The sequence below is a fragment of the Oncorhynchus gorbuscha genome, linkage group LG16, assembly GCF_021184085.1.
Source record: "Oncorhynchus gorbuscha isolate QuinsamMale2020 ecotype Even-year linkage group LG16, OgorEven_v1.0, whole genome shotgun sequence".
Lineage (NCBI taxonomy): Eukaryota > Metazoa > Chordata > Actinopteri > Salmoniformes > Salmonidae > Oncorhynchus > Oncorhynchus gorbuscha.
Window position 1 is genome coordinate 38,948,943 of NC_060188.1, and position 22,139 is coordinate 38,971,081.

At 47.0% G+C, this 22,139-nt stretch overlaps 1 protein-coding gene across 8 annotated transcripts in view; it reads right to left on the reverse strand.

Moving 5' to 3' along the window:
* LOC123998783 (transcription factor COE1-A) overlaps positions 1–22,139 on the reverse strand; it is a 147,294-nt gene that overhangs the window by 13,437 nt on the left and 111,718 nt on the right. For all 8 annotated transcript variants that reach the window (XM_046303925.1, XM_046303923.1, XM_046303919.1 and 5 more), the window contains exon 11: positions 9,166–9,254. In XM_046303925.1, coding sequence (XP_046159881.1) covers positions 9,166–9,254 — 89 coding nt within the window. The remainder of the gene's footprint in view (positions 1–9,165; positions 9,255–22,139) is intronic.

The following is a 22,139-nucleotide window of genomic DNA, read 5'->3' on the forward strand; positions in this document are numbered from 1 at the left end:
GTTTAAGCAGACACCTGTGTGTGAAGGGTCCTTTTTAAAAGTTAATGTGCTGGGCCCACAGCGTGAGGCTGCGGAGCGACAAGCAGAAAATTGCTCTCCCGTTCCTGGTGTTAACCTCTGCTGTGAACACGCCCTGCAGCATGTGTGTGTAGGCGTGTGGGTGAAGCTGTGTAGGCGTGTGTGTCTGTCTGTGTGTGTGTGTGTGCAGCGCTGGAACATATTGCCTCTCAAACCCGGGGACCATACAGACAGAACATGATGAGGAGGTCAGGAAAGCAATAAGGAGTTTTAGTGCGCTGTCCAAGGTGCTAAATTCACTCAATTATGGCAGCGCTGCCACTGTGTTAACCTCTCATTACTGGCTCAGTGGGCCGGGGGAAGACTGGGGGAGGGAAGAGAGACCACTCCACACTGCGCCCGCCTCCCAGCCTCCCACAGCCCCAGAGAGATGGAGGGATGGAGAGACACGGGGGTCCGGGGAGAATATAGAGAGAATATGGAGAGAGTACAGAGAGATGGAGGAGAGTGTGTTTCTTTGGTCTTGTCGTCTCTCTGTGTGGCTCCAGCCCCTGGCCCCAGAGAGCTATGGAGGGACATGTGGGACAAGGGAAGCCTTCCATCAGATGGAGATGAGAGAGACGAGGGGAAACTCAGATCACACACATTACTGGGTGAACACAAACACCAAGGATAAATCACAGAGGACGCAGGCTGAGACACAAACCCCGCACACACCTCGCTCCTGTGCTGTTCCCCTCTCCTCATGACCCCCGGAACTTTTCTCTATCCTCCAACACGCTCTGCTCTCTCTGTCTAAACCCTAACCTCTCCATTTCATCCTGTCTCCGCCGTGATCAATATATATATATATATATATATATATATATATATATATATATATATATATATATATATATATATATGCATGATACGACAGACAGACAGACAGACAGACAGACAGACAGACAGACAGACAGACAGACAGACAGACAGACAGACAGACAGACAGACAGACAGACAGACAGACAGACAGACAGACAGACAGACAGACAGACAGACAGACAGATAGACAGATAGATAGATAGATAGATAGATAGATAGATAGATAGATAGATAGATAGATAGATAGATAGATAGATAGATAGATAGATAGATAGATAGATAGATCATGACATCAGCATGATCCATTGGCCTGGTTTGTGTAACCCGAATCCATTTCCTCCTGGGTTACAGTAAACGCAGGCGCCCAGCGATAAACAGGAAAGCAACCCGATCCTCCAGCTGGTCAGCACCATCATTAACCGAACATGGACTCCTGTCTTGCTGCTTCACAAACCCAGAACACACTTCATATAAAATAGCTAAGGTTCTACGGCTCTCACCCTTTATACTACAGTCTGTTTATGACTAGATGTACTTACTAGAATTATTTATTTCACCATTGTTCTTCACGCTAAACTGTAGAAACAATGCTGTGTGTGTGTATATGTATGTGTGTGTGTGTGTGATCCATGTGCTAGCTGACTGTCTTCCTGCAATAGGACCACTCTCTCTCTCTAGATGACTGTGCGACACTCTCTTTCTCTCTCTTTCTCATTCCCTCTCTCTTTGTCTCTGTCTGTCTGTCTGTCTGTCTGTCTGTCTGTCTGTCTGTCTGTCTGTCTGTCTGTCTGTCTGTCTGTCTGTCTGTCTGTCTGTCTGTCTGTCTGTCTGTCTGTCTGTCTGTCTGTCTGTCTGTCTGTCTGTCTGTCTGTCTGTCTGTCTGTCTCTATCTCTCTCTCTCTCTCTCTCTCTCTCTCTCTCTCTCTCTCAGGAGGAAGTGCCTGCGCTCTATCAGACAGGCTTTTACTGGGTAAATGATGATAGCTCCTAATGTGATCACCATACATTAGGGAGAGGAAATGGTGGGAAAGAAACACTTGGGTCATATCTAGATGTAAAGGCAACACGCAAAGAACACATTCACACGCAAGCCAGGCCAGCAGATACATGACACATTTATCCCTGAGCTTGTTCATTTGCAATTGTATCATCTCCTAATGTTCTACCAGAGCCATAATACAAGCAGGGTCAGAGTCGTTCGTCTTGAACAGAGAGACCAAAATGATGATGTCATCCTCTCGCTGCCCAGCCCCTGCTCCCCCCTGCTCCCACGGACCCCTAACTCCTCTCTCTAATGCAGCAGGCTGCTGGGACTTCGTTTACGATAGTAGTTGGTGAGACGACACAGTATGATGTCATCTCTGCGTGACTCAATGACCCACTGGAGAAATGTCCAATATTGTATATTGGGGCAGCAGGCAGCTTAGTGGTGCGAGTGTTGGACCAGTCACCGAAAGGTTGCTGGATCGAATCCCTGAGTTGACAAGATAAAAATCGGTCGTTCTGCCCCTGAACAAGACAGTTAACCCATTGTTCCCCTGAACAAGGCAGTTTAACCCACTGTTCCCCTGAACAAGACAGTTAACCCACTGTTTCCCAGTAGGCCGTCATTGTAAATAAGAATGTGTTCTCAACGGACTTTCCTAGTGAAATATAAAATACTAAAGGTTGATATTGTATCTTCACTGTTATGACTCTAATATTGTACAGCACATTCCCTGTACCATCTCAGTCCATAGAAATAAGTTAGTACTGCTATGACTGGTCTCACAGTGTGTTCGGTTGATCTATGCTACCTTGCCGTGTGGAATACAGACAGTTAGCTTTTTTTCGCGCAAACGAATGGCGTGTATATACTGTATACACGTATATCTGATACGCAGGGCGAGCTACGGAACAAACAACAACATGCTGAGGGGACGGATGGAGGTTGTTGCTGGGGAATAGTTCATTCCTGGCGGCCCCAGATTGTCCTTGTTGAACGCATGCCAAGGGGGTCAGTCTAAACGCAGCCTCCGTCTTCTCTGTAGTGGTGTGAATGTTCACTGAACAATTAGAGCTTCTGCTTTCCCGTCCTAATCCCTTCACACGGCCCACTACTCCGTCTGTCCCTGACCGCCTGTTTGTCTGTCTGTCGCTCCCCACCCATGTGCTCCCGTCGGGCAGCTATATGTGCACTCGACACACACACACACACACACACACACACACACACACACACACACACACACACACACACACACACACACACACACACACACACACACACACACACACACACACACACACACACACACACACACACACACACACACACACACACACACGCTTGCTCCCGATCACTCCCTCCCTGTTCACCTAGGCTAGAAAATCTGCTGTGACGATCCAAATGAATGTCAGTGATATCCACTGGAGCTTGTCTATTATCGGTTCCAGTCTGATCCCAGGCCTGATGTGTTATCAACTCAGACCATTCTTCTAGACTGGATAGAGGGATGTTGTCACTTCTTCAATTGTTTTCTTTCTTTCTCTCTCTCTCTTTCTTTCTCGCTCTCTTACTCTCTCTCTCTTTTTCTATTTCTACCTTTCTCTCGTTTCTCCCTCTCTCTCCCCTCCGCTCCCTCTCTCTCCCTCCTCCACCCTGGGAGATTGAGTTCAGCAGTTGAAAGGAGTGCCGTCAACAGACAGTTATTACCTCAATAAAGGAGGAGATCGATAGGGCAGAGATGAGCAGCCAAGCTGGTGATATCAGCAGAGAGGAGAGGAGGGGGAGGCCACTGTGCCAGTCAGCCAGACAGAGAGGCTGCTGGGAAAAAAATGACCTACACACTGGTCCTTCTGTAGCTCAGTTGGTAGAGCATGGCTCTTGTAACGCCAGGGTAGTGGGTTCGATCCCCGGGACCACCCATACGTAGAATGTATGCATACATGACTGTAAGTCGCTTTGGATAAAAGCGTCTGCTAAATGGCATATATTATATATTATTCCCGTTGGCCGCCCATGTCCAAACACTTCACAATATGCTACAGTAAAGACGTCAAATGCGTGGGGGATGATTACCCCACCCCAACCCCTTCTTATGCCCACACGCATAATCATGGTATCACACGCGGTCACACTATCACAAACACCAGTGTGTCTTCCCCTTTACTGTGACTCAATTCCTCTTAGCGGAACAATAATACAGTCCAGGGAGCGGAGGCTTCGATCGGCTGCCCCGCTGGAGGGCAAGCTGCCGACTGCACCATGATGGATCACCTCTGGCTGCCTGCACACTTAAACAGCACCCCCCCCCCCCCCCACACACACACGCATATACACACACGCACGCACACTGCGCACACAGACACACGCGCTCTCAACGCACCCATAGATTGCTGTCCCATACATTGTAAACCTTGGAGGGTTGAGCCTGCGGATAACAATGTGAGAAGGGAGATGTGACTGTCTGTACGTGTATTGGAGATATTGGAGACAGCGTGCTAGAGACAGAGGAATGAAGGACAGGCAACGCGCTCTTGTATCCTGTGAGCCTATTGTTTCAGAATGCCCATTTATAGTCCAGGACCTGTGTATCTTTTGCACACGTGCGTGCCTGTGTGCACATGCATAAACACACAGACACACGTTTAGCTTGACATCCCTAGGGTTGTATGGCACCTGCTCAGGCTAATACAAGGTATAAGAAGAGTGGATGTTTTCCTCCATGAGGCCTCCCTCTCTCTCTCTCAGGGGACAGGGTTGTTTTTCTCAACTGTTAGGAGGATGTTGAGGGAGGGAGCGAAGGGGGCATGTGGGTGACAGAGGACCTCATGACCTGACTATAACCCACTCAGCTCAACACTGATGGCCTACAGCAGGGGTCCATAATTACATTCAGCCGTGGGCCGATCTTTCCTTTAGTGGATTGTCAGGGGGGGGGGGGGGGGACATAATTATAAATAATTTTTACACTGGAAATTGACCGCAAGAATCCCGAACAGATAGATATAGTATGAGAAAAAAACGTAATTATTTCAAACCTTGATTACATTTGGGTACAATCACATAGGCCGATGCCTCTCTATTAATGCATGGGAATACTTGGGAACAAATTTCTGAATTAAAATCATTTTACAGTCTTTTATGTCTTACAACTAAAATAATCAACCCCCCCAAAAAAGTTAAATTAAAAAAAAAAAAAAATTCTCAGAGAACTGGGGGGGGTCAAATAAAATCACCCACAGACCGAATTTAGCCCCTTGGGCTTGCCTATTGGAGAACCCTGGTCTACAGTCTCAAAAGGCTTTAAAGTAAATGGATTGGATATTGCTTACTAAGTAGCACACTCTCCATCTGAATCACACACAGTCAGTAGTGACATGACCTTATCCAAATGAGGTCCTCCTCATCTCAGACACTAAGCCCTTGACAATCCAGTCTCATCAAGATATGGCTACTGAACTCCAGTTGCTTCTGGCCTGGACCAAGAGAATGTCGAGCATTCTAAAATATTCTTGGAGGCGCCGGCTCTGCCTTGCTGAGCAGGACTAGACAGCAGAGCCGACAGCACCAACTGGCTGCGTCACCATCAACACCTATAGAGGTTTATCGGATCTGTCCTCCCCAGGCCAGCTGCAGCCAGGCTGGGTAGCGGGGGTGGTATAGGGGATGGCGGGGTGGTCAATACTAACACAGATAACCACATCAGAGGAGGGGTGGGGGGGGGGGGGTACAGGGGTCAAAAAGAAGGTGAGTCACTGGCCCATCCGCCCTCTGACTCATCCTTTCCAGGAAGTAGAACACTCCCACTGCCTGATGACGTCATCGCATCATCAACACCGGTCAGTCATTGGGCATGACATCATTTCCTGCTAGATGTCTCCTCTCACTGATTAACACGTTATGTTGGAGAATGTATTTCAAATGTGACGTACTGGAACTCCATGCTGATTTTTCTCACTTCAATCAAAAGAAAGAGATCAGCAAAGGCAGTGAAAATGACCGTGTCTCCATGTCCATGTGTCCGATTTTTTATAACTCAAACCAGCCTCATTGGGCATGACAGTGCACTGGTCTGCATCTAATGGGGATAAAAGAGCTGGAAGTGTGAGTGAGTGGAAGGCGTTCGGTATGGAGCGATGGCTACAATAGCTGTCTGTTTGCCTATTACACGGCTGGTGCTGCTCTACATGTGAGGTTAATGTGAACTAATGACGTGTGCAGTGTGTGTGTGTGAGAGTGTGTGTGTGTGTGTGTGTGTGTGTGTGTGTGTGTGTGTGTGTGTGTGTGTGTGTGTGTGTGTGTGTGTGTGTGCGTGCGTGCGTGCGTGCGTGCGTGCGTGCGTGCGTGCGTGCGTGCGTGCGTGTGTGTGTGTGTGTGTGTGTGTGTGTGTGTGTGTGTGTGTGTGTGTGTGTGTGTGTGTGTGTGTGTGTGTGGAAAGCTGTTTTAACATATATTAATATTATTTTGTAATATAATTTTTTTTAAACATTATTTTGTTTATATCAATAAATAGAATTTCTATATAAAAAATGGAATTATCGATATCAAAATATCAATATAACATGTTTTATATAATTGTTCGAAATATATCGATAATTACATTTTTTATATGAAAAACGTGAATTTTCAATATCTATATTTCTATATCGATAATTATCTAATTATGCATATATTTCGCATTATTAATAGTCTTCGCATTTTGTTGCCTTAAAATGGATTTTAAAAGGGATTCGATGTTTCGATGTACTAATGTACTAATTCTACTATTACACAATTCTAAAGTGAACAAAAAATTATAGAACATTTCCCAAATTAATAAAAATCAATACATTTTCCTTTCTTATTTCATTTCTTATTTGGGGGACGGCAGGTAGCCTAGTGGGTTGCTGGATCGAATCCCCAAACTGACAAGGTAAAAATCTGTTGTTCTGTCCCTGAAGAAGGCAGTTAACCCACTGTTCCCCGGTAGGCTGTCATTGTAAATACGAATTTGTTCTTAACTGACTTGCCTAGTTAAATAAAGGTCAAATGTAAATGAATTTGGAAAATGTTCAATAACTTTTCTTTCACTGAAGGTCTTCTAGCTACTAAAGTAATGAGGAGAGTAGTGTCCTTCACTACACACCAGAGCCCAGGTTGCATTGCCAATGGAGCTGCTGTAGTCTTAAGGCACAGTGTCAAACTCATTTCATGGAGGGCTGAGTGTCTGTGGATTTTCACTCCACCCTTGTACTAGATTGAGGAATTAAGGTCACCGGTTAGTAAGGAACTCCCCTCACCTCGTTGTCTTAAATGAAAGGAAAAAACCAAATCCAGCAGAAACTAGACCCTCCGTGGAATGAGTTTGACACCCCTGTATTTAAGTTCTGCTTCAGTTCGGCTGGAACTGCTGGTTGTCCTCTGGTTTTCCTTTAAATGAAGCCATAGACAACCAGAGGGGAGTTCTGAACTGAACGAGATAAAACCAGCAATAGGACTGTTTGAGACGCCGAAGGAAATCTGTCATTCATTTTGAAGTTTTGCACAGGATATCGTAGTCACACAATGTGACATCTAACGCATCTAATGCTTTTGGTGCAGTATTTCTCAAGTGAACAAAATGTGCAGTGAAAACGATTTGTCTCTCGCTGAAGAGGACAACAAACACTTCATTTTAGAATCCTTACTGTTGACCAAACACTGACAAAGGGCCGTAGTCTTCGGCTACTGACTTCAACTCGACCTAAAGAAAAAAAAACAATGGTGCACGAACTGCCGGAAAAAAAAACCACCTTCCCGAAGGCCAAAGCGAACAGAAACGTCGTCAGCGTATATGCACAAACTTTTCCCTGCGCTTTTAGAGCGTGTGGAGCGTGTGTGAGCTAGGAGACTGGGCTAGAAGTCTGAGCCTACTCTAGGTACAGTACAGGAGCTTGGCGAGGAGCGGGGTGGAGTGGGGCACACAGCCATACTGCTCCTAATTACCTTCCTCTTACTCTATTAAGTGCTGTTGTTCCAGCAGGGCTCCAGGGTATGAGGCACAGAAAACAAGATAAAGTGCTGTATATTTATTACTCCCAAAGGATCAATTTACACCCTGCTTTTCTGTGGCTCGCAGAGCGCAACATGCACACACACAAGTTATACACTCGTCCAAGTACGCACACACATAGCGTGCACACATGAACACGCACACACACACTTTGCTGGTGAAGGAGTGTAAAGGAGTGTGGTGCTTTGCTTTTGCCCCACTTTTAGGCAATGCTAACTGTAACAGAAAATGGTGTGCACTTCCACAGCAGTGATGTCAACTGCCCTTGGACTAAGCGCGTTCGCCCGGGGACACGTGAGATCGTTATAACACGTGCAGGAGTCTGTGTGTCGTCGATGACATCGTCGATGACAAGGACTCCACCGCTGCCGAGACGCGAGTCTGTTCCCTTTTGATGTCACAGAAAAGTGTGCGTCGCTGGAAGCGCTTCAGTGAGAAACGACGCCGATCCAAACAGCTGGTGAACACACAGGGTCGTGACCCTGCCCACCCAACAGGCTACAGTACAGTATGCTCAGGTTCAGCTGCATCTGCACTCTGCAGGAGCACCGTACTGGAGAGGACCTGGTCTTTGCCTGCGTGGATAGAACTGATACATCTTTGTATAAAAATATAAACGATCCTTTAGTCCTCATTGTTTACACATGTATTTCCACTCAACAGTCTTTTTTGCTTCACTGATGAAACAAATACCGTATCTAGAACATTATAGGATCTTGATGCAAGTGAAAGACAAAATGTTATCTCGGCAAGAGTAGCAAGATAGAGCCGCTGACTCAAATCATTTGAGAGTGGTATTGGTAGACTATTTTAAAATCAAACTACTTTTTGATTTTCGAACAAAGCATGCTTAAACGTGTAGAAATATAGACATGGAGTGGTGTGGACTGATTGGACAGTTAGGGTGCAGGCTGTGGACTGATTGGACAGTTAGGGTACAGGCTGTGGACTGATTGGACAGTTAGGGTACAGGCTGTGGACTGATTGGACAGTTAGGGTACAGGCTGTGGACTGATTGGACAGTTAGGGTACAGGCTGTGGACTGATTGGACAGTTAGGGTACAGGCTGTGGACTGATTGGACAGTTAGGGTACAGGCTGTGGACTGATTGGACAGTTAGGGTACAGGCTGTGGACTGATTGGACAGTTAGGGTACAGGCTGTGGACTGATTGGACAGTTAGGGTACAGGCTGTGGACTGATTGGACAGTTAGGGTACAGGCTGTGGACTGATTGGATAGTAGAGGTGCAGGTCGTGTAACTGGTACCTTTGGAAGGCGTTCTGGATCTCCAGGGTGTCGGGGGATGACCTTCTGCAGCCGCTGAAAGCCGTAGTCGATGGTGGGCTCATTCAGAGCTGAGGACACACACACACACACACACACACACACACACACACACACACACACACACACACACACACACACACACACACACACACACACACACACACACACACACACACACACACACACACACACACACACACACACAGGAGCACAGGGTTACAGTACTGTAACATCATCTTAGAACAATTTGAGCATACGATCACAATATCATCTCCAAATGGCCTTGAGTTCACTCTTCGTACAGTATTCATCGTGCAGTTCTTTGTACATTTCCAGGACATTTAGGAAGTTGTGTCCCCAGTGGAAGTACACGGTAGCAGAAAAGTGACTGCCCTGAATACATCAGTAAAACACACGCATCAAGGAACCAGACAGGTACCAAGGCACTTTCCAGCCTGTGATTTGCTTCAAAGTGAGCTTTTCATTAGTTTAAGCAACAATCTTGAGATAAAACAGAGCTAGCGTGAAGTAGAGTGAAGGGGATTTAAATGTATGATCGTGGCTAATGGAAGTCCTTTTACATTCCCATGAAGCTAGATTGCCTGTATTTATAAAAGTGAGTGTAAAAAGCACATACGGTATGGTAATCTGGGGATTTTAAAGGACATTTACTTTTTACATTTAGCATTGCAATTACTGGCATAAACCCTTTATCCTGTCAGAAGAGAGAGAGAGAGATGTAAAAGCCTGTCAGTCAGTGAGGGGAGCGAGGCGAGAGGCATATTTACATGCCTGCTGACAGCCAGCGATAGAGGAACCGGAATGGCGGAGCGGAGTGGGGGCAGGGGGAGACAAGATGGCTGCCCAGCCCCAGAGCATCGTTTTATGGAGTTCTATCTGCCCTAAATGGAGCCGTTAAGAGCTCTGTGAGACTCAACAACAGCACAGACTTAGAAAAGGATTTTATGTGACAAAAAGTATCTCAGGTTCAACTTCTGAGAGGAGAAATGTCAGACCTGAAGGCTGATTTCACCCAACAGAAAACACGTGTTGAGGATACTCACTTCAGAATTATTTTGGATAATTATTACCATGGACAGGCATAGTTTAGGTTCAAAATATAAGTGAATAACAGGGTTAGACTATTCCTGTTGCTAGAATAATCTCACCCCTGAAGCTGAACAGTTTGCACATTATCACTGACACAAATGTTCATTTATTCTGAAAAGGATCAAATCATGTCTGTGGCAAAGAACGTTTTCACCGCAGGGACTGAACCCACATCACCAATGACAATTCCCAATTTTCTAACAAAGAGCAGAATAAAAGCTAGATATTCCAGCAGGAATCTGATACTGTCTGCACAGCCGAACGCCCACCAACACCAGCCATCCCTAAACCCCGTTCCCAAGCCCCGGCCTCCACAGTCTGTGGATGTGGGGCTTTCTCTTCCTGTTATCATAACCTCCCGGGCCTTTGTCAAGACGCCTGCAGCATTTTGACACTGGAACAATGACCCTTTCTTCTGCTGGGTCTGGGGGGAGAGGGGTCTGGCTGAGTATATGCTGTGATGTCTGGTGCTCTCTAGGAGACCCACACACAATATCTCTGTGACTCACCACATTCACGGATATACTATCTATATGCACACAATCACACAGGGACGCAGGCATGCGCACGCGCACACACACACACACACACACACACACACACACACACACACACACACACACACACACACACACACACACACACACACACACACACACACACACACACACACACACACACACACACACACACACAGATGGAGAAAATGGAGTGGTGGGAAAAGAGGAAGAGAAAAAGAGTGTTTGGAATGGTGTAAGGGTATGGATAAATGAGATATTAGAAGGGTGTGAGGGTATGGATAAATGAGATATTAGAAGGGTGTAAGGGTATGGATAAAGGAGATATTAGAAGGGTGAGAGGGTATGGATAAATGAGATATTAGAAGGGTGTAAGGGTATGGATAAATTAGATATTAGAAGGGTGTAAGGGTATGGATAAATGAGATATTAGAAGGGTGTGAGGGTATGGATAAAGGAGATATTAGAAGGGTGTAAGGGTATGGATAAATGAGATATTAGAAGGGTGTAAGGGTATGGATAAGTGAGATATTAGAAGGGTGTGAGGGTATGGATAAAGGAGATATTAGAAGGGTGTAAGGGGTCTGGATAAATGAGATATTAGAAGGGTGTGAGGGTATGAATAAATGAGATATTAGAAGGGTGTAAGGGTATGGATAAATGAGATATTAGAAGGGTGTAAGGGTATGGATAAAGGAGATATTAGAAGGGTGTGAGGGTATGGATAAAGGAGATATTAGAAGGGTGTAAGGGTATGGATAAATGAGATATTAGAAGGGTGTAAGGGTATGGATACATGAGATATTAGAAGGGTGTAAGGGTATGGATAAAGGAGATATTAGAAGGGTGTGAGGGTATGGATAAAGGATATATTAGAAGGGTGTGAGGGTATGGATAAAGGAGATATTAGAAGGGTGTAAGGGTATGGATAAAGGAGATATTAGAAGGGTGTGAGGGTATGGATAAAGGAGATATTAGAAGGGTGTGAGGGTATGGATAAAGGAGATATTAGAAGGGTGTGAGGGTATGGATAAAGGAGATATTAGAAGGGTGTAAGGGTATGGATAAAGGAGATATTAGAAGGGTGTGAGGGTATGGATAAAGGAGATATTAGAAGGGTGTAAGGGTATGGATAAAGGAGATATTAGAAGGGTGTGAGGGGATGGATAAAGGAGATATTAGAAGGGTTTGAGGGTATGGATAAAGGAGATATTAGAAGGGTGTAAGGGTATGTTTAGACGAGATATTAGAAGGGTGTGTGAGGTGTGTGATGCTAGGTGCTTTCCATGGAGTGTTCCAGTAAATGTCCATTACAGCTTAGTGTATTATGTTCCATAATTGGTCTGTCTGTGGTGAGCTCACACACACCAGTGGAGACGAGAATACAGCCAGTCAATTTGTCTCAGAATGGTCAAAAAAACCATTAAAAAGCATGTGTCCACATCTGTACAGAGAATGGCATCCACATATACTGACAGATAATAACTACTCTATGTATTTGTAATGTAATCGTGACCGGACCACCAACATCAAAACACTCCCATATACAGTGTATATAGAGGTATAGAGAACACACACACACACAGGTAACATGGCACCACACGGGTCCACTTTAACAACAACCATCCAGGAGTTAAAACAGAGCTCTGTGTCTCATTCACATATTATACTCTGACTGTGCCTATTGTTTCTCCCTCTCACCCTCCTTCAATCCCTGCAAGCACATATTCAATTTAACATAATGACTCTTTGAGCCAACAATGCTTCAATTGTTCATCAAAAGGCGAAATAAAGGAGTGTGTGTCTGTGCATAGTGGCAGGTCGCCTGGAATGGGTAGGTGAGTAGCCCAAATACAGTGTAGAGGAGAAAAGAAGACCCCCTCCTCTCTCTCTCTCTCTCTCTCTCTCTCTCTCTCTCTCTCTCTCTCTCTCTCTCTCTCTCTCTCTCTCTCTCTCTCTCTCTCTCTCTCTCTCTCTCTCTCTCTCTCTCTCTCTCTCTCTCTCGGCAGAGACTGATCTAATTGATTTAGCCACGACAGCCTCCACATTATTATTTAAAGGAGAAGAATTAAATTAATATTCAGATGAAGAGTTGTGTTAGGGAGATGACGGGTGTAGCAAGGAGTCATGTAAGGGGAGGAGGAGGATGGGCCCTGATGAAGCTTAGGAATCGAATATGGATGAGGAGGATGAGGGAGGTTGGCGGTTGATGAGGCCAGGGAGCTAGGCGGGGGAGGGGGCCAGGGCTGGCGGTAGGGCAGGCCGCTGCCTGTAAGGTCTCCATTAACAGGCTGATATGGAGATGGATGGGCTCTGCTCTGCGTGTCAACACGGCCACGCAGTTGTGGATGTCAGACGCTGTTTACTCCCCCTTATTGCTATCGATTTCCACATTGGGCACAATCTTTGCACCAGGAGAGCGGATAATATTCACTTACTGGGAGGTAAGAGGGCAGGGAAAGGGGGGAGAGGAGAGGAAGGGAGACACTTGGAGCTCGATGAATGAACATGAGGGACGAAGTACTCCCGTAGCAATATCCCCATGACAAAATGAAATGTTTGGTGGTGATTCATTTTGAGCTCAACATAAAAAAAACATGATTTCCCCTCACTGTTGATGCCCCCGAGAGCTGAGAAAAACCTCCCAAGCACCCAAGAATAATCGGTTACAAAATATGTTTGTCTTGTCTTAGGAAAGAACTAACCTTTCCTCCACTTACACCACTGAGACATCATACTGAACACACACATTTAAATCTGTGTGGGAAGGGGGGCCAAGTCAAGGTAGTATGCCAAGACGGAAACATATTCTAGGGGACGTGAGCCTTTAAAATGTGCACATATGTTCCCATTCATATGAATGGAGTGGAGAGGTGGTCAAAAGCTGACAGTGATTCTAACCAAACATCCATTGTGTGTGCCCGGATGCACTGTTTATGTCAAAATGACTCTCCGGTTCCATTACACCAGGCCTATTCTCTGCCCTGCACTGTTTAAATGAATGATTCCACTTGATAAGCATTGACAACAAAAGCATGTGTCACAATTTATAATCATAGTCCAGTCATAGGGGACCGAGTGGCGTGTCACTACAGACCCGGGTTTGATCCCGGCTGTATCACAAACCGGCTGTGATCGGGAGTCCCAGAGGGCGGCGCACAATTGCCCCAGAGTCGTCCGGGTTAGGGGAGGAATCGGACGGGTTCGGTCGTCATTGTAAATAACAACTTGTTCATTAACTGACTTGCCTCGTTAAATAAAGATCAAATAAAACATAGACAATTGCAGTCAAAAGCTCCAGTTATATTCGGCGTTTGCTCATCTGTCTCGTATAAAACAACGATTTGAAACGGTTACAAAAGCATTCGTGTTCAAGGAAAAACAACCAACACCACCTTATCAGGAAACACCCTGCCATCTTCATCGTCTTCTTCAGAAATAGACCGTTTATAGACACGCAACACTATAGATATCATATTAGTGAGACATGACCACATAAACATGTTGAGAATGGAGAAGTGAGTTTGGGCGGCCATCCGTCCTCCTGTACCTCTGCTGCCTGGCGTTCTCTGCATGTGCAACAACTCAAACCACACAGAGAGTATTTATAGTGCAGGAGAATTCCCTCCTTCAACTGTTTTATTGTTTTCCACTTATTAATACCACATGTGTTGACTTGGGGAAGAGACGCTGGTTTATGTTACTCCATGGGCTGCATTAGCTCGTGGTTTTACACAGAAATAACACACAGGGCAGCTCGGGTTTGCACCAAATCAACCCCTAAAATATCATTGGTGGAATTACTGACCAGAAAATGTATTGTAGTCATAATAGAAAAATGAATGTGACCCAATATGAACAGGAGTTTGACCTTGGAGTCTACTTAATGTTTGACCTTGGAGTCTACTTAATGTTTGACCTTGGAGTCTACTTAATGTTTGACCTTGGAGTCTACTTAATGTTTGACCTTGGAGTCTACTTAATGTTTGACCTTGGAGTCTACTTAATGTTTGACCTTGGAGTCTACTTAATGTTTGACCTTGGAGTCTACTTAATGTTTGACCTTGGAGTCTACTTAATGTTTGACCTTGGAGTCTACTTAATGTTTGACCTTGGAGTCTACTTAATGTTTGACCTTGGAGTCTACTTAATGTTTGACCTTGGAGAATTAGAGCACCTTATTATATTTAAGGGTGGCAGGGTAGCCTAGTAGTTAGAGCGTTGGACTAGTAGCCGCAAGGTTGCAAGATCGAATCCCTGAGCTGACAAGGTAAATAATATCTTGTTCTACCCCTGAACAAGGCAATCAACCCACTGTTCCTAGGCCGTCATTGAAAATAAGAATTTGTTCTTAACTGACTTGTTAAATAAAGGTAAAAATACAATTAGGGCCAGAATGCAACGTGGCATTGCTACTTCTTAGTAACCCTACTCGACCACTGTCAGAGAACGACACATTACAGGTTACCAGAGCAGCCCGTTACAGTTGATCACAACAAAATGGTGCAACTTGAGCAAAAAGGAGGTCGTCAGGAGAATTCTCCACGATTAGGCCCCTGGTTGTCAACACTGGATTTTCAACAGTCTACTAGTGTATAAAGCCTCTCTAGCCATGGAATCATAGGGACAGGAGTTCTGACAGTGCTCCCCCAAAGAAGATCGGATCCAAACGACTAAAACTAAACAGCAATAAATAAATGAACACAACCCCCCCCCCCTCTCCCCCTGCTCAAACCACTATGTGAAGGATTCCTTGCAATCACACAGATCAATGCTCATTGAAATTTCATGAGGGCAGATCCAGGCCTCATCATATTTCACAATAATGACCTGGAGTAGAGGTTGATGTGGGGAGGAGAGGAGGAGGAGTGGAGGGGGTAAGGAGTGGGGTCAGACTCCCCCCCCCCCATAAAAAAAATGGGTCAGTATAAAGCATGGCGTGGGGAGTGGGAGGGAGCCTAAATCACTATTGGGGCACCCCCACTGACCAGTGTTCCGCATAGGCCTGGATATCTACATATATACCTACATACATACCTATATATACCTACATATATATATATATATATATATATATATATATATATATAACCAGCAGAACTAAATCAGTATGGATTTTCCAACTATTCTCCTCACATGCCCCTTCCACAATAGCCTTGGCCCTCCACTGCCTACAGGAAATCAAATGGAGATAAAACGCCAACATTGCTTCCATTGTTCTATTTTTGTTGGTCTGTGTGTTTCCCCCCCTGTTGGTGTTAACCAGGCCAGTGCATGTTTCCCTAGCTCAGGTGGGAGTGTTAAATGGACTGGGCCGGGCTCCCTCAGGTTCTGATCGGTGTTAGCGGGGTAGCTACCGTAGCCTGCTAATCCTCCTGTGTGTGGTAATAGCTAGGAGCTGCAGTTTAACAAGCGTTGGTCTGGACTGGACTTGGGGAGAACGATGGAGAAAGAGGGGAGAACGGGGGAGAAGAGGGGAGAACAGGGGAGAACAGGGGAGAAGAGGGGAGAAGAGGGGAGAAGAGGGGAGGACAGGGGAAAAGAGGGGAGAAGAGGGGAGAAAAGGGGATAACAGGGGAGAACAGGGGAGAACAGGGGAGAAGAGGGGAGAACAGGGAGAAGAGGGGAGAACAGGGGAGAAGAGGGAGAAGAGGGGAGAAGAGGGGAGGACAGGGGAAAAGAGGGAGAAGAGGGGAGAACAGGGGATAACAGGGGAGAACAGGGGAGAACAGGGGATAACAGGGGATGAACGGGGGAGAAGAGGGGAGAAGAGGGGAGAACAGGGGAGAAGAGAGGAGAACGGGGGAGAAGAGGGGAGAACGGGGGAGAAGAGGGGAGAACGATGGAGAAGAGGGGAGAACAGGGGAGAAGAGGGGAGAAGAGGGGAGAAGAGGGGAGAACGATGGAGAAGAGGGAGAACAGGGGAGAAGGGGAGAAGAGGGGAGAAAAGGGGAGAAGAGGGGAGAAGAGGGGAGAAAAGGGGAGAAGAGGGGAGAAGAGGGGAGAAGAGGGGAGAACGATGGAGAAGAGGGGAGAACAGGGGAGAAGAGGGGAGAAGAGGTGAGAACAATGGAGAAAAGGGGAGAAGAGGGGAGAAGAGGGGAGAAGAGGGGAGAACAATGGAGAAAAGGGGAGAAGAGGGGAGAAGAGGGGAGAACAATGGAGAAGGGAGAATAGGGGTGAACGGGGGAGAAGAGAGGAGAATGGGGGAGAGTGAGTGGAGTGGTAATGAGCGAGGGAATGCAGCGTGGCCTCTCCTCTCCTCCCCCCTAGGGCTCCATGTTTCTCAGGTGTGATCTCATGGCTGCGGCTGGGAATCGATACGCTCAGCAGCCCGGCGCTCAATACCTCTGAATTATTGCTTCATTCTTCTCCTTATTATAGATGAGTTATTTTTTCCAAGCCCATACCACTTTGGGATCAATAGAATACAATCTTATATTTATACATTTTTCCATACACCCTGTAGGGATTTTTTGTGTGTCTTTTTCTTCTCCGTCGGAGCTAAATAAGGCCTTGTGGGAGAAATGACATGTATGCCTGAAATCCATATCTAAAACGGACTGCTTGTTTCTTCTAGAATTTGTACATGGCTTGTTTTTGGCGCAGTGAGCTGTGAGTCAACTGTGAAAGGATGTATTAGGCGATCAACATAGGCTCCATCCACTGACTGTTAAACGGGAGGAGATAAAGGGACGGTAGAGCCTTGCAGATGCACAGTTCTACCTTCCAATGGCCTTGCTCCCCACTTCACTCCTCTTGTGTAAACTGTACAGCAGTGACACACTGTATGAATTAAATTAGGAGAATTCAGGGAGAGAAGATTCCTGTTTGCTCTGCCATCTCTCTCTCTCTCTCTCTCTCTCTCTCTCTCTCTCTCTCTCTCTCTCTCTCTCTCTCTCTCTCTCTCTCTCTCTCTCTCTCTGTCTCTCTCTCTCTATCTCTGTCTCTCTCTCTCTCTCTTTCTCTCTCTCTCTCTCTCTCTCTCTCTCTCTCTCTCTCTCTCTCTCTCTCTCTCTCTCTCTCTGTCTCTCTCTCTCTCTCTCTCTCTCTCTCTCTCTCTCGCTCTCTCTCTCTCTCTCTCTCTCTCTCTCTCTCTTCTCTCTCTCTCTCTCTCTCTCTCTCTCTCTCTCTCTCTCTCTCTCTCTCTCTCTCTCTCTCTCTCTCTCTCTCTCTCTCTCTCTCTCTCTCTGTGTCTCTCTCTCTTTGTCTCTCTCTCTCTCTCTCTCTCTGTCTTTCTCTCTCTGCTCTCTCGCACTCTCTCTTTCTCTCTCTCCATATCTCTCTCTGGTGCAACTACGGTCTCTTATCTGAGATGAATTAGAGAAAAGATATGGAGAGAAAAGGGCTATGTGTCATTTCTCAGGCTGGGGATACGGTTCTACAAACAACAGAGTGTATGTGTGTGGGAGTGTGTGTATGTGTGATATGCTGGTCCCCCTAAGGCATTTGGCTTTATCATCAGTTCAGCCTAGCCCCTAATTGTGCAGGGAGTCAGGCATTACAGTAAGCAGACACACACACACACGCATGCACGCACGAGCACGCACGTACGCACACACACACACACACACTCTCAAGTCACACATGCTGCATCTTTGCTTTCTATTTGTTTATTGATTGTCACTTGGCACTTTGTGTAACACAGAGCGGTGACATCAACGTTGTGTTTCACAGGTGACATGACACCTCCACCAGACGCCATTCCCAACAGCACATATGTCACACGGTGGCGGTGGCTGAGAGTCAACCGCACACTACAACCACTGCCAGAACACACTGAGGACCTTGTCTGCCAGGGGGAGTGATAATGATCTCCTTATTTGCATTTTTGTTCATTGTTTTCGCCGCCATGTCGCCTACAGTACGACAGAACATGAAGTGGGACCAAGTCACTGTTACTCGAGTCACAGGCAAGTCTCAAGTCACAAGGTTCCGAGTCTCAAGTTGAGTTCCAAGTAGAACGGGTCGAGTCTCGAGTCGAGTCCAAGTCGTGCTTTCAACGATCAGGTCGAGTCGAGTCGAGTCTAAGTCGTGTGTTCAGCGATCAGGTCAAGTCGAGTCAAGTCCAAGTTGTGCGTTCAGCGATCAGGTCAAGTCGAGTCAAGTCCAAGTTGTGTGTTCAGCGATCAGGTCAAGTCGAGTCGAGTCCAAGTCGTGGGTTCAGCGATCAGGTCAAGTCGAGTCAAGTCCAAGTTGTGCGTTCAGCGATCAGGTCAAGTCGAGTCAAGTCCAAGTCGTGCGTTCAGCGATCAGGTCAAGTCGAGTCCAAGTCATGTGTTCAGCGATCAGGTCAAGTCGAGTCGAGTCCAAGTCGTGCGTTCAACGATCAGGTCAAGTCGAGTCCAAGTCGTGTGTTCAGCGATCAGGTCAAGTCGAGTCGAGTCTAAGTCGTGTGTTCAGCGATCAGGTCAAGTCGAGTCGAGTCCAAGTCGTGTGTTCAGCGATCAGGTGAAGTCGAGTCGAGTCCAAGTCGTGTGTTCAGCGATCAGGTCAAGTCGAGTCCAAGTCGTGTGTTCAGCGATCAGGTCAAGTCGAGTCAAGTCCAAGTCGTGTGTTCAGCGATCAGGTCAAGTCGAGTCCAAGTCGTGTGTTCAGCGATCAGGTCAAGTCGAGTCGAGTCCAAGTCGTGTGTTCAGCGATCAGGTGAAGTCGAGTCAAGTCCAAGTCGTGTGTTCAGTGATCAGGTCAAGTCGAGTCCAAGTCGTGTGTTCAGCGATCAGGTCAAGTCGAGTCCAAGTCGTGTGTTCAGCGATCAGGTCAAGTCGAGTCCAAGTCCTGTGTTCAGCGATCAGGTCGAGTCGAGTCGAGTCCAAGTCGTGCGTTCAACGATCAGGTCAAGTCGAGTCCAAGTCGTGTGTTCAGCGATCAGGTCAAGTCGAGTCAGGTCCAAGTCGTGTGTTCAGCGATCAGGTCAAGTCGAGTCCAAGTCGTGTGTTCAGCGATCAGGTCGAGTCGAGTCCAAGTCGTGCGTTCAACGATCAGGTCAAGTCGAGTCCAAGTCGTGTGTTCAGCGATCAGGTCAAGTCGAGTCCAAGTCGTGTGTTCAGCGATCAGGTCAAGTCGAGTCCAAGTCGTGCGTTCAACGATCAGGTCAAGTCGAGTCCAAGTCGTGCGTTCAATGATCAGGTCAAGTCGAGTCGAGTCCAAGTCGTGTGTTCAGCGATCAGGTCAAGTCGAGTCAAGTCCAAGTTGTGCGTTCAGCGATCAGGTCAAGTCGAGTCGAGTCCAAGTCGTGTGTTCAGCGATCAGGTCAAGTCGAGTCAAGTCCAGCGATCAGGTCAAGTCGAGTCCAGAGTTGTGTGTTCAGCGATCAGGTCAGCGATCAGGTCAAGTCGAGTCAAGTCCAAGTCGTGCGTTCAGCGATCAGGTCGAGTCGAGTCGAGTCCAAGTCGTGTGTTCAGCGATCAGGTCAAGTCGAGTCCAAGTCGTGTGTTCAGCGATCAGGTCAAGTCGAGTCAAGTCCAAGTCGTGTGTTCAGCGATCAGGTCAAGTCGAGTCCAAGTCGTGTGTTCAGCGATCAGGTCAAGTCGAGTCCAAGTCGTGTGTTCAACGATCAGGTCAAGTCGAGTCCAAGTCGTGCGTTCAACGATCAGGTCAAGTCGAGTCAAGTCCAAGTCGTGTGTTCAGCGATCAGGTCAAGTCGAGTCCAAGTTGTGCGTTCAGCGATCAGGTCAAGTCGAGTCGAGTCCAAGTCGTGTGTTCAGCGATCAGGTCAAGTCGAGTCAAGTCCAAGTTGTGCGTTCAGCGATCAGGTCAAGTCGAGTCAAGTCCAAGTCGTGCGTTCAGCGATCAGGTCGAGTCGAGTCGAGTCCAAGTCGTGTGTTCAGCGATCAGGTCAAGTCGAGTCCAAGTCGTGTGTTCAGCGATCAGGTCGAGTCGAGTCAAGTCCAAGTCGTGTGTTCAGCGATCAGGTCAAGTCGAGTCCAAGTCGTGTGTTCAGCGATCAGGTCGAGTCCAAGTCGTGTTCAAGTCCAAGTCGTGTGTTCAGCGATCAGGTCAAGTCGAGTCCAAGTCGTGTGTTCAGCGATCAGGTCAGTCGAGTCGAGTCCAAGTCGTGTTCAGCGATCAGGTCAACGATCAGGTCAAGCGTTCGATCAGAGTCCAAGTCGTGTGTTCAGCGATCAGGTCAAGTCGAGTCCAAGTCGTGTGTTCAGCGATCAGGTCAAGTCGAGTCCAAGTCGTGCGTTCAACGATCAGGTCAAGTCGAGTCCAAGTCGTGCGTTCAACGATCAGGTCAAGTCGAGTCCAAGTCGTGCGTTCAACGATCAGGTCAAGTCGAGTCGAGTCCAAGTCGTGCGTTCAACGATCAGGTCAAGTCGAGTCGAGTTCAAGTCGTGCGTTCAGCGATCAGGTCAAGTCAAGTCGAGTCCAAGTCGTCCGTTCAACGATCAGGTCAAGTCGAGTCCAAGTCGTGCGTTCAACGATCAGGTCAAGTCGAGTCGAGTCCAAGTCGTGTGTTCAGCGATCAGGTCAAGTCGAGTCCAAGTCGTGTGTTCAGCGATCAGGTCGAGTCGAGTCAAGTCCAAGTCGTGTGTTCAGCGATCAGGTCAAGTCGAGTCCAAGTCGTGTGTTCAGCGATCAGGTCGAGTCGAGTCGAGTCCAAGTCGTGCGTTCAACGATCAGGTCAAGTCGAGTCCAAGTCGTGTGTTCAGCGATCAGGTCAAGTCGAGTCCAAGTCGTGTGTTCAGCGATCAGGTCAAGTCGAGTCCAAGTCGTGCGTTCAACGATCAGGTCAAGTCGAGTCCAAGTCGTGCATTCAACGATCAGGTCAAGTCGAGTCCAAGTCGTGCGTTCAACGATCAGGTCAAGTCGAGTCCAAGTCGTGCGTTCAACGATCAGGTCAAGTCGAGTCGAGTCCAAGTAGTGCGTTCAACGATCAGGTCAAGTCGAGTCGAGTCCAAGTCGTGCGTTCAACGATCAGGTCAAGTCGAGTCGAGTCCAAGTCGTGCGTTCAACGATCAGGTCAAGTCGAGTCGAGTTCAAGTCGTGCGTTCAACGATCAGGTCAAGTCGAGTCGAGTTCAAGTCGTGCGTTCAGCGATCAGGTCAAGTCAAGTCGAGTCCAAGTCGTGCGTTCAACGATCAGGTCAAGTCGAGTCCAAGTCGTGCGTTCAACGATCAGGTCAAGTCGAGTCGAGTCCAAGTCGTGCGTTCAACGATCAGGTCAAGTCGAGTCGAGTCCAAGTCGTCCGTTCAGCGATCAGGTCAAGTCGAGTCGAGTCGCACCTTTTTTCCCCAAGTCAAGTCAAGTTTAACAACAAATTCCATATGCATAAGTACATCTTGACATACCAAAAGACTATTAGGGGTATGTAGTCATTGT